Below are 12,656 nucleotides of genomic sequence, written 5' to 3'. Positions count from 1 at the left end.
CAGGCTGGGCGGCCGGCGCGGGCTACCCCGGGCGCGCCCCACTCCAGGCCGCCTCTGCCCGGGACGCCTGGGCAGCCCCGCCGAGTGAAGCTCTCGGCAAACTTTATTTTGAAAGCTGTGCTCCCTTGGGGAAGGCCCAGCGACCTCCAGTGAGGGGCGTGTGGGAATTTTGGCAAAAGTCTCCCAAGCCTGTGGGGGTGGGGAAAAGGACAACTTTCTTAGACATCTCACCTTGACCGTCCCCTTAAATTCGCTGTCCAGGTTTCCTTAACACCCCGTCAGGCCCTCATCCTGCTCCATCAGGGAGCGGGTTGGCCAGTGTGCCCTGCCAGAGGTTCTGGACAGAATTTCATGAGAGCAAGCCCGTTGTCTTCCCCCAACTTCTCTTTTCCCAGAAGCAGGAAGAGGTAACAGAAAGAGTGAAAGTTGTCCCCCAGCCCCGAGTGATGCGCTTCCCCTTTCTGTCTCTTTTCCAGGCTGCGCGCTGCCTTCTCCATCATTCTGACCCGGGAGAGGAAAAGCCGGAGGAGAACCTCCTCACCCTACCCTGCCCCCGTCACACACCCACCTGCCCACCTCATGCCTGGGTCCAGGGTGGGTGAGGGTGAAGAGCCCACCCAGCCAAGATGATCCCTTCTCTGGGGACTGCCGCTGATGTCCTCCCCCAGATCCCGGGCCCCAGCAGGTGGGAGAGTGGCCCCCAACTGAGTCCTGTCAGACTGCTGCAGAGGAGGTGAACAGGGGTTGAGAAGAGGTGCCCGTCCCGCAGCCTGGAGCTACTTGCCTTCGCTCTGTAGATTTTGACTGCTTTAGGAGGAAGGACTTGTTGGTGGCCTTTGCAGGCAGGAAGCTGGACTGTGGCTCTGCCCCAGCACCTATGCCCCCACCTCTGGCAACGTCATGAGTCAGTTTCAGGTGCCCCTGGCAGTCCAGCCGGACCTGCCAGGCCTTTATGACTTCCCTCAGGGCCAGGTGATGGTAGCGGGCTACCAGGGGCCTGGGCTTCCAGTGGCCGGGACTGAACCCCAACTCCGAGGGGGTGGAGATGGGCGGAAGAAGCGGAAGCGGTGTGGTACTTGTGAGCCCTGCCGGCGGCTGGAAAACTGTGGGGCTTGCACCAGCTGTACCAACCGCCGCACACACCAAATCTGCAAACTGCGCAAGTGTGAGGTGCTGAAGAAAAAAGTGGGGCTTCTCAAGGAGGTAAGTTGGGTCTTGCTTGACAGCCCTGTTTCTTCCTTGAGGGTGCTGCATTTACAAGAGTCTTGCTGAAGACCGTTAAGCCATTCTCCCGTTTTGATCCTCCAGGTCCAACTTTCAGTGAGGGCTGTGAATAGGAGCATAGCTGTCTTTAGAAGCTGGTTCGGGCTAGTTTGCCGCGCTTACAATTGGTGGGAGGGTAACCAGGTTGCACAGGGCTTTGAGCTAGCACTCTCATCCCGGATGTTTGCATTTGACTTGGGACAGTGGTATCCAGCTTTATCTTTAGAAGTTTTTTGTTTGGTTGAAGCCTCAGATATATTTCAAGGTCATGCTAATGCTTGGGTGATATGGGAGTGATGGTGTCAGGTAAGGGATGGAGGCTGATGGGTTTGGAAGGAAAAATTTGGAGTGATAGGGTAGTCTTACGCTGCCCTGATGGAGTGGGATGTTTCTTTCCCTAAATCTTTTTTTGGGTGCCATCCTTTTGGGGATGGTACCTAAAAATGTTTGGGAATTCAATGAGAAACCCATGGTTTGAGTTCCCACGCTAGACAGTACTTCTTGAGGTCAAGGACTTTTTATGCCTTGTGTTCTTAGGACCTGGCTCAGTTCCTTGGTGCGTCGGAAGCCCTCAGATGCTAATTGAATGAATGAATGAATGATGTGTGTTTGAGATGCTGTCAACCCCAGGAAGGAGTACTCCCTTAATTGGGAGTTGGGAGGGCAAGGGAGGGGAGGAGGAGTTGGAGTGAGAACAGAGAGGGGAGAGGAGAGGCAGTGGCACTGCACTGTCCGTCTTTCCTTTGCATGCCGGTGGTGGGTTGCTGGCCGTGAGGCTGGTGGCAGCCGCCACAGCGGAGAGTTGGCAGAAGTAGGGACGAGTGAAGTGAAGCAGCTTGGGAGGAGAGCTGTAGCGGCCGAGGTCGCTTCAGGCAGCGGGACTCGCGCTGGACAGAGACCGAGGCCTGCGCTGTCCGTGGGGCTTCCCCGCTTTGCCCCTGATTTGTCCAAGGGATCGGACGACTCAGGTTCCCTCTCTGAGTCTGTCTTCTCCCTGGGGACGTGGAGGGGCTGTGCTTCTTGGCCTTTGAAGCCCTTTCCAGCTGGGCTGGAAACCGCTGTGCTTCTGGGAGCCGGGGCACCTGTGGCTTCGATGGGCTGGCGCCTTGCACTTGGGATTTCCCTGACCGCTGAGTGTCGGAGCTGTGCCGCCAGTTTGGTGGGGCCGTGGTCTTGTGGCTGGGAAGAAAGATCCAAGTGTTTGGGTCAGGAAAGTGGCCGTTGCTGGGATGTTTCTGCCCCTTCTCTCCTTCTCTTGTCTGCTCCCTGTGGAAGCTGCATATCACGGCCCAGGGATAGCGGATGGGTGCCCTGTTTCCCCAGTCTAAGGTTAAAGCAGACATCTGGATCACATCTGCAGCTCCCCACCCCAGCCTGGGAGACTGTGTGCAGCCTCTTTATGTTGCTGCTGTTTACGGGGGAGTTGGTATCCTGCTGGCCCAGTGCCCTGTGGGTCGTTTCTGAAAGAGGGGTGGGGTGGGACCAGGGGTAGGCTTCACTCCTGGGCATGAGAGCTCTTATTTCGGTATAAGGAGGACATGCCCCGTCTACTTTGTAAGGCTTGGTTCCTTTGCTTGCTTCCTTCTAGGGTTTATCTCCTTCTTTGCTGCCTTCCTCTCACTTCATTCCTCTCAAACCCTGGGGGATGAGCTTTCTGGGCTGGATGTTCCTAGAATGCGTGGCTCTTGTGAACCGTGTTTAAGTTCTTCTTTTGGCATCAAGGAGGTGCACCTGAATGGAAGGGGCTGGGAGTCTAGCCAGGGGCCTGTCATCCTTGTGTGTAAGCTGCTGCCCTGGATTGCCAGTGGTCGCGGTTAAGAGAGGAGGAATCTGGCTTGGCTGAGGCTTAGAGTCAAGCCCCTGGATGTTTACGTCTCTGCGGACCTTGCCACGGCCGGCTGGCTCTCAAGGCCCACAGGATTGGGGAAAACGCAGCTGGTGTCCTGTGGTTCCCCCCAGACAGAGGGTCCACATGCTTATCTGTGGACCAGTGCGGCCCCATGACAAGTTCTCTGGGTTTCTGCAGAAACCATGGGAAGGGGACAATGGAGTGAGCTTTGTCTTGAAGCTAACTTTGTTTGACTTAAAGACCAGAACTTTGTTTTAGGGATAGGTACTTTCTACTTTTTTGATGATTGAAAATATACTTTCTTTTATGGAATGGAAGTGTTGATAGAAAGTAGATCTTTTTTTTATTTTTATCTAAAAAACAGTCTTGGCAAAATACAGAATAGTAACTAGTGTCTCTCACCATAATTTTTTTTTTAATTGGTCTGTGAAGGCTAAGAGCGTGGGAACCACTGTCCAGGCAATACTGCATTTGACAAATGTATCGCTGGCAAAGCTGACAGGCCCTCTAGGCTGTTCCTGAGTGAGAGCCCAGGGAACCAGCCCGGCATTTACAGCCCCTAGGGGACTGCTGGGACCTTCACCACCAGGTCTGAGCGGCCATGTAAAGGAGGGGACATGTCCCAGGATTTGGGAGATTGGGAAAGGAGGAAACCTATCCCTTGGGAACAGAACTTTAGATCTTAGCCCCTGCTCTTCAGGTGGGACAAGACAGAGCGTCCCAGGAGCCTCCTGGGGGTCAGGCCCTCTCCCTGCATCCATGCTTCTCAGTGTCTCCCCTTTGGGCATCCTTTCTGCATGTCCATCCTGTCTCCACCTCCCCCAGCTTCCTTTGGGACTTACACAGAGCTGTCTGCTGACAGCTGCTTTGTGTCATCATGTAAGAGGGGGAACCTTATCTTGATTTTCTTGTCTCCTTCCCTGCTCCTCACTTTTTTACCCAGTGTGGGTAGGTGGTGCTACAGAGCCCCTCTAGTCAGAGACATTCCATATTTTAACTCTAGAGGCGACTCCCAGGCCTGTTCCTGTCCACCACAGAGGTAAGTGACTACTCTCGCCTCTGGGTAACACGCCTGCAGGAGTTCATTTCTGCAGCTGTGGTCTTCCTTCCTAGTCCCAGGAAGGCTTTAGATCCTAGGCTGATGTCAGAGGCTGTTTGACTTCCTCATCCTTTTTTACCTGAGTGGTGGCTTGTAGAAAAGTAGGCTCTGGTGAGTGTGGAGATGCAGAGCCCAAAGTAAGTGCTATGCTGCTTATTCTCTTGAGCATTGTTTTCTTTTTTTTTTCCCCCTCACATGTCAGATGGGGTAACCCTTCTTTGTGAGGATTAATTGAGATAAAATATGCAGAATGTCTAGTACATGGTAGGTAATCAGTGCATGGTGACAAAACATTCCTAGAACATCTAGAAGAGAATTAATCTTTATGCATAAAAATTATGTATGTTAGTCTCTGAGCTGTAATTGTTTATTAAATGTTTATTTCAAGACATTCCAGCTTACTCATAGAACTGTGGGGCCAGGCAAGAGGAGGGAGGAGTTTGCCAGCCTCTTTCCTCGGGGAGGAGACTGGACATCCAGGAGCGAGGAGCTGGTGTGGCCCAGGGCCTGACGAAAAACTGCCCATGGGTGAGGGAAGTGAAAGTTTGATAAAGAGGGTAGGAGAAAAACTCCTTGTAAAAAAAAACTTCCTGGAAGTATGTATACATGAGGTTAGAAGCATGAGTGAGAAATAGAAATATATATGGTGTGTCTAGCCCTCAGCCAGGTGGATTTCGTGGCTGAAACAAAGCTCTAGGCCCGTGTTGAGAAAAGATACTTTGGAATTTGGGATCTCTCAACAGTATCGGAACACCTGACCAATTCTTGCCTCACCTGCTCCTGGCTCTGTCTTCCTGAAGATGGGCTGTGGGTGGGGTGAGGTGGGGGATGCTATCAGGAGGGTAGCGGTTCCCACCAGCGAAGGGAGAATTGATTGGTAAAGTAGAAGTGATGAGGCTCTTTAGAGACAGGGAGCCCATCTCAGCATTTGTGAATCCAGGGAGACACCTGGGCAAGGAGCGATGTTGGCCGTAGACTTCAGAAAATTGTTTTTCAGATGTAAACAGTTTTAAACCCCATGGCTACAGACTCTAAAAGGGAAGTTAGCTGGAGGGATAGGATTGCTTTATACAAAGAAAATGCTGACTCAGCAGTCCCAAATGGGGCCCTAAGGAGGAAGGTGGTGGGGGCTAAGAGCTGGACCATCTGTGTGGCTGCTTGGGCAGCTGTCTGGTGAGTGCAGATGGTGAAAGATGATGCTTTTTACATGGAAAGGGGGTGCGAGTCAACGGTAGTCTGACCCTTTAAGAAGAATATTAGAGAGTCCAGTGGCCAGAATGTGCTGAGATGGTGGAAGATGCTCAAGACAATAATAGTCTTTTATATGTTCCCAGTACAACACAGAAGGAAAGGGTTTGGAGCAGAAATGGTGACAGAGAGAAGCCTTTGGAGCAGAACTGGTGACAAAGAGAAGCCCCTAGGTCCCTGTTGTGTCGGTATAAACTGTATAAACTGTTATAAACTGGGGAAAGGATAAACCATGGCATGTGTGGTTAGGGAGGGAGAGACAGCTACCCTACCTGAATCTGAGTTATCAGCTCCCTACTATACACCTTCAGGTATGCCCATGGAATGGCATCATTGTGGAATTACATGATGATTGGGAGAGAGCCGGAAGACCAGAGACAGGTAGAAAGTTCAGTTTTTCAAAGATATGCTGGAAATTGTAAACCAGTGTCAGTTTTTGACCATTCAAGAGCAGATTTCTAAATTAGTGATTTTTCATTTACGGCTGTGCTGGGTCTTTGTTGCTGTGCGGGCTCTTCTCTAGTGGTGGGCGGGGGCTGCTCTCCAGTCGCGGCGCATGGGCTTCTCACTGCAGTGGCTTTCTTTGTTGTGCAGCATGGGCTCCAGGGCCCGTGGGCTCAGTAGTTGTGTCGCATGGGCTTCGCTGCTCTGTGGCGTATGGAATCTTCCCAGATCAGGGATCAAACCCCTGTCCCCTGCATTGGCAGGCAGACTCTTAACCACTGGACCACCAGGGAAGTCCTAGACGAGCAGATTTTTTAAAAGGTGGTTCATGAGATTTAGAAAGACAAACGGTGGGCTCGGGGATCCCTGTGGTTCTCTACAAAGCAACTCAAGTCAAACCAGTGGGCCTGGATTTCTGCAAATAAATGATAGTGCTTCCTTCTAGCATCATAGATCAGAGGGCCAGTTTTTTATCTAAAGTCATTCTGAAGAGGCGGAGAAAGCAACGGCAACCCACTCCAGTACTCTTGCCTGGAAAATCCCATGGACGGAGGAGCCTGGTAGGCGGCAGTCCATGGGGTCGCTAAGAGTCAGACACGACTGAGCAACTTCACTTTCACTTTTCACTTTCATGCATTGGAGAAGGAAATGGCAACCCACTCCAGTGTTCTTGCCTGGAGAATCCCAGGGACAGGGGAGCCTGGTGGGCTGCCGTCTGTGGGGTTGCATGGAGTCAGACACGACTGAAGCGACTTAGCAGCAACAGCAGCATTCTGAAGCGGACACAGGTATAATTACCCTGTTCAGAATTTTACCAACCAGTATGGATCAGGGATTTTATGTTGGGATCACCTGGATCCCACTTCTAGGGATTCTGTCAGTAGTTTGGTTGTTCTGGGGAGGACTCCAATTGGGCTGGTGCTCCGCCAGGTATATCTAATGTGTAGTTAGAGTGGAACTCCTCTGACTCAGATGAGAGCTGAGTTGATGGGCACTCACTAGGACTGCACGTTGCTCACCTGAGTCTTAGGGGACCTGAATGGATTACAACCATGTTTCCACCTTGCTGATCAGTAGACTGGCAGAATCAGCATCACCTGGGAGCTTGTTAGAAACGCAGACTCTCAGACCTTACATCAGACTTACTGAATGAGAGCCTGCACTTGAACCACATTCCCAGGTGATTTGTATGTCCTTGAGAGTTTGAGGAGCTGGTCTGTGGCACTTCTGTGAGTGGAGAAGGGGGTAAGGCGTGGAAAAGGGGACAGAAACAAGTCTTGATGAACACAGGTAAAGTACTCCCATTGCCAACAAGAGTAAGGAGGGTGACCCAACCTATTTTTTACCCTGTAGGCCAGGGAGACAAGAACATCTTGAGATTTACTCCATGTTTCTTCTTGTTTTTCTGGAGTCCATTTCAGTCTAGTCTTACGAGCTATCAGTAACCCTTTAAGAACTTGTGTGTGTGTGTCTATGAGTGTGTGTATGTGTGTATTCTGAGAACAGTTGGAAAAGGGCTCTCAGAAGATGTTTGCTGCTCAGCAGCCTGACTTGGGACATGGGAAGCCCATGAGGGAGTAGTAGCTCGTGGTAGCTGGGAATGGCAGGAGCACATCCATAGAACTCTGGGTTTCATGGAAGGGCCTGGAGGGTTAGGAGCAGAAGAGATGTGTGCCCTCTAGCTCGGATGTAGGTAGGAGCAGGTATGATCAGTGGGTAGGTGTGTGGTCGCAGTAGTAGTGGTGATGCGATATTGAAGCTGAATGGTGAAACACGGGTAAAGGAGATTGGGGCAGTCTGGAAGAGTGGGATTCAGCAAAACTCAACAGAATTTAATCGGGGTAAATCCAAAGTCCTGCACGTATTTTTAAAAAAGAAAGAAATGTACAAGTAAGGATCCCTGGCTTCCCAGCAGGTAGGAAGAGCTGAAACTCTAAAAGGTGTGTTGAAAGCCTGTCTCTAGGAGCTCTGTCAAAGTGGTCACATGCAAGGCAACTGAAAAAGATGGTTGTTCAGCTTGGAAATGAATAAGTAGGGGAACTCAGGCTAAGATGAGTCCTATGTGGAAGAGGGAGTTAGTTCCTTTGTGTCGGGGAATGTGCAGAACTTTTATTCAGTTCAGTCGCTTAGTCGAGTCCGACTCTTTGCGACCCCATGAATCGCAGCACGCCAGGCCTCCCTGTCCATCACCAACTCCCGGAGTTCTCTCAGACTCACGTCCATTGAGTCGGTGATGCCATCCAGCCATCTCATCCTCTGTCGTCCCCTTCTCCTCCTGCCCCCAATCCCTCCTGGCGTTAGAGTCTTTTCCAATGACTCAACTCTGCGTGAGGTGGCCAAAGTATTGGAGTTTCAGCTTTAGCATCATTCCTTCCAAAGAACACCCAGGACTGATCTCCTTTAGAATGGACTGGTTGGATCTCCTTGCAGTCCAAGGGACTCTCAAGAGGCTTCTCCAACACCACAGTTCAAAAGCATCAATTCTTCGGTGCTCAGTTTTCTTCACAGACCAACTCTCACATCCATACATGACTACTGGAAAAACCATAGCCTTGACTAGAAGGACCTTTGTTGGCAAAGTAATGTCTCTGCTTTTGAATATGCTATCTAGGTTGGTCATAACTTTCCTTCCAAGGAGTAAGCGTCTTTTAATTTCATGGCCGCAATCACCATTTGCAGTGATTTTGGAGCCCAGAAAAATAAAGTCTGACACTGTTTCCACTGTTTGCCCATCTATTTGCCATGAAGTGATGGGACCAGATGCCATGATCTTAGTTTTCTGAATGTTGAGCTTTAAGCCAACTTTTTCACTCTCCTCTTTCACTTTCATCAAGAGGCTCTTTAGTTCTTCTTCACTTTCTGCCATAAGGGTGGTGTCATCTGCATATCTGAGGTTATTGATAATTCTGGCAATCTTGATTCCAGCTTGTGCTTCTTCCAGCCCAGTGTTTCTCATGGTGTACTCTGCATATAAGTTAAATAAGCAGGGTGACAATATTAGAGCATAGCAATTATAAGCAGGTAGACTGAGTGCATGTTTGAAAAAAAGAGTTGTCTAACATTTATAGCTGTTCCAAGACTGAAGAACCAGTCTTGTTTGTGCCTGCATAGGTCTTTGTAGAGGCTGGGATGTTATGAAGACGTCCTCTATCAGGTGGGGGCTTCCTCATGTGCTGGTCTCTTGCTCCAACTATGTAAGGTGTAGCATATTCCTTAGACAACTACATTGCAGATAAAACCTTGTTCTTAGTCCATGAAGTTTTTGGTTGATCTCTAGACCTAATCTCAGAGCTGGGTGGGAATATGGTCTGTGAACTTTCTGAAAATTTCAGCCAAGTGTGTGAATGTGCAGGGGTGTTTTTTCTCAGGGGAGAGGGTTCATGGTTTTCAGCAAATTCTCAGGACTGTTTATGACACCCCAAATTTAAAAAGTATGCTCTACCTGTGCTGTCTGGTAAGGATGCCATTAGTTATGTGTGGCTACAAAAATTAAATTTAATTAACATGAAATTCAGTAACTCAGTCACACTGGCTGCCTTTCAAGTGGCTTGTGTGTTAGATATATAAATATGTGTGTGTGTGTGTGTTTTATCTGTGTGGGTAATTCTACTGGACATGTAGTTTTCCTCCGTGGTCTCTAAACCCTCACTGAAGCCTGTTTCTGGGTTGGGGAAGTAGCTATCCTGGTTGGCTATTCTTGGGAGGATTTTTTGGGTTAGGATCCTTGTTCCCCTGCCAAGGTAAGTGGTGAGAGGGATAAGGAAGTTGGGTTAGGGTTCCTGTTCCCAGGGGCAGTGCTTTTTTGGGGGGTTCTAACCCAACGCAAAGCTTATTGCTTCTCATTGAAGGCTTGAGCCATGTTTAAATTATCTGCTATGGGGAAAAACAATAGGAATGAGGGGTGGCTCCCTATTCAAAGACACTTTCTGAAACTCCCTAGGGGGAGGTGACTCTCCCACCCTCACTCGTGCCCAGCAGCCCTGGTGAACCTTGTCTGAGTGTTCTTGCTCTGGCACGGACCCCACCCTGAGTCAGCAGCTGGCTCTCTGCCTTGGGCCTCTTGTTCTGGAGGAGGCAGTGTGGGGACTGGGTGAGCTGAAAGACCACTCTGGGGGGCGGGGGTCTCAGGAGTTGTCACTGATTCCCCTCCCCATCCCTTCTTTACAGCTCCCTTGTGGATTGAGGGCAGCATGCTCAGCAGGACAGAGGGTGTTGGAAAGGAACAGGACTCCTTTATCTGCCTTGAGCCCTGCCGCACTTTGGCTGGGAGAGTCCTTTAGGGTGGCGTTAGGCCTCAGCCTGAGTGTGTCTGTGCAGGGAGCAGCCTGCTGGCACACCTGGGGTGGACACACCCCCCCGTGGCCTTGTCTCCTGTCATTTGCCTAAGAGATCTGATAACCTGAGTTTTTATTAGTCATTGAGGGAGGGGAAAATAAAAGTCGGCACTCAGTGTGGGGTAACTGGCCAGGCCTTCGGTGATCTCTGGGGGGTTGCTCACTTGCTTTAGGGCGCTCGAGCTCTGTTCCTGAACTGCTGGTTCTGACCTGTACGCATTCCAACTCCATTGTGCCCACCTCCCCACAGCTGGCCAGGGCATCCGTGGACAGAATGGTGCGCCTCCCACTACTGGTACAGACCAATTCCTGATGCTCCAAATGAAAAGGGAGTTGTATGAGGTAGACTCATTTGGGCCCATTTATCAGAATGCATGTACCCGCTAGCCCCCTACCCCATTTAATTACTGCCAGAGGAATCCTCAGGAAGGGGTGTGGAGATGCTGAGTCAGAAATAAGTGACAATGTACCAAACCAGAGTCTGTTCCCTTCTGAGTCTTTCTTGTGGGAAGGACACTGAGTGGCTCTCTCTGGTCTCATTTTGTTTTTTTTTTTAATGTTTTTATTTTATTCTTTTGGCTGTGCTGCATGGCATGTGGGATCTTAGTTCCCAGACCAGGGGTGGAACCTGCACCCCTTTCATTGGAAGCACAGAGTCTTAACTGCTGGACTGCCGGGGGCGTCCCAGTCTTTTGATTGACTGCTCTGCTCTTTAAGGGTAGGCTCCGGGTGCCCTGGTTGATGCTGGGAATGATCCTGGAGCCCTAGAGGAGAGAGAGAATGGCATCTTCTCATGGGGAGGCTGTGTCCAGTCTGGACGGCTGACAGTGCAGGATGGGGTGGGGCGCTGAGAGCCAGTGAGAGGAGAGCTGGTGCTAGAGGGATACGGAGGAGAGGTACCTTCCTAGAGTGTCTCCTCGGTCCCTGGCTCTCCTGTGTCCCCTGTGCCGGGGGAGGGCACTGGAGTCACTTTAGTTTCTGGAGGCAGGATGTCACCCGCTTTGACTGGTAGACTGCAAGTTGCCTTCCCAGCCTCTTCCTGCATATCGCAACTGGCTGTGTGGGGTGCTGCGCTGAGCCTGAGTTGGCGGTAAAGGGGAGGCAGCATTTACTCTGTCCTTAATGAGCTCACAGTCTGGGCAGGGAGACAAGCGTGGCAACAAATAATTACAGAGCAGTCTGGTAGGGCTACAAGGGAGGGATGCCTTAGGGGCAGAGACCAGTCTTAGTCACTGTTAGGCCAAGAGAGCCCATCATGGAAGGAAAGGGACCTGTTTTGAGAGTTTCAGCAGAGTGATATGTGAAGGATGAGGTGGGGCTTCCAGGAGGAGGGAGGCATCTCCCCTGAAGCTGAGTTGTACAGAGATGCTACTCAAATGCTCGAGACTGGTGGCAGGGGTGTGAAAGGACATAGACGGACCACAGGGCGCCAGCTGAGGGTGTTCATGAATCTTCAAGGTGGAAGATAAGACGTTTTGTGTTAATTACTCTTAGAAGGCTTCCCCTGGGGCTGTCCCCAGGTTTCTAAACCACTCACTATTCCTGTCTCACCTTCTCAATAACCAGTTAAGTTTCTGTTATTCTGTCATTCCAATTATTTGCTTGGGTCCTGGGACATTTGATGGCCCAAAACTGTTGAATATGGAGTGGGGAGACCCTGACGAAGTTCACAGAATATAAGATGTTCTTAGAAGCATTTAGCACGGCATGGGGGTTTGTGGGCAGAGCCACGACTGCTGCCTGCCAGCCTGGGGGGTCTGGGTGCGTCTGTTTGTTGGCATGGAAGTGTCCAGGTAGAGTCACTGGCTGGCTGTGTTTTCCCTCTGACATCACCGGGTGCCCGAGTTCAGTCTGGTTCTCCTGCATCTCCAGGGAGGAGCACCTTTTCTTCCCTTGCTGCTGTTCTTCCACCTCCTCGGCTTTCTCCTCCCCACGATTGCCGTTGACACAGACTTCCGCTGCCAAAGCTAATTGTGAGGCCTGATCAGTGAATGAAGGCAAAGGCAGTTCCCATGACAACCGCAAAGAGTTTCAAATATAGGGGATGATGTGTGTGTGATGGGCTGCAATTACTTGGGTGGAAATTGATGCGTGGACACCAGTGACTTCAAACATAGGCTCTGAAGGTGGAGGGGGTGTTGGGTTTCTTTGGCAGGATCCTTTGTGCAGTGGAGAGGGAAGGGAAGGTCACAGACTTCCCCCACATTGGATTCCAAGTGCCTTCAGTGTATGGAATGCTGGGCAAAGGAAAAAAAAAAAAAAAAAACAGGGCTTTGAAGAGGCACGACTCTAGCCATTCTGGTTGGAGAGGCAGGATACACAGACAAATAGCAGTACCAAGTGTCAAATGAGAAACACTGGAAGTGTGGTCAGCTGGCAGAGGACTCGGGTAACCTGAGAAGGCTTCCTGGAGGAAGTG

General features: G+C 50.6%; 1 protein-coding gene across 1 annotated transcript in view; it reads left to right on the top strand.

Annotated features, from left to right (window-relative positions):
- The first annotated feature begins 71 nt into the window (after positions 1-71).
- The window catches only part of TET3 (tet methylcytosine dioxygenase 3), a 111,158-nt gene continuing 98,573 nt past the window's right edge, over positions 72-12,656 (top strand). The window contains exon 1 of the mRNA XM_010829874.1: positions 72-1,203. Within this exon, the coding sequence (XP_010828176.1) occupies positions 901-1,203 (303 nt within the window). The 5' untranslated portion in view covers positions 72-900. The remainder of the gene's footprint in view (positions 1,204-12,656) is intronic.

This window comes from Bison bison, unplaced genomic scaffold (assembly GCF_000754665.1).
Source record: "Bison bison bison isolate TAMUID 2011002044 unplaced genomic scaffold, Bison_UMD1.0 scf7180017864508, whole genome shotgun sequence".
Taxonomy (NCBI): domain Eukaryota; kingdom Metazoa; phylum Chordata; class Mammalia; order Artiodactyla; family Bovidae; genus Bison; species Bison bison.
Note: the sequence above shows the minus strand (reverse complement) of the source record. Positions and strands in the feature narration are given on the sequence as shown.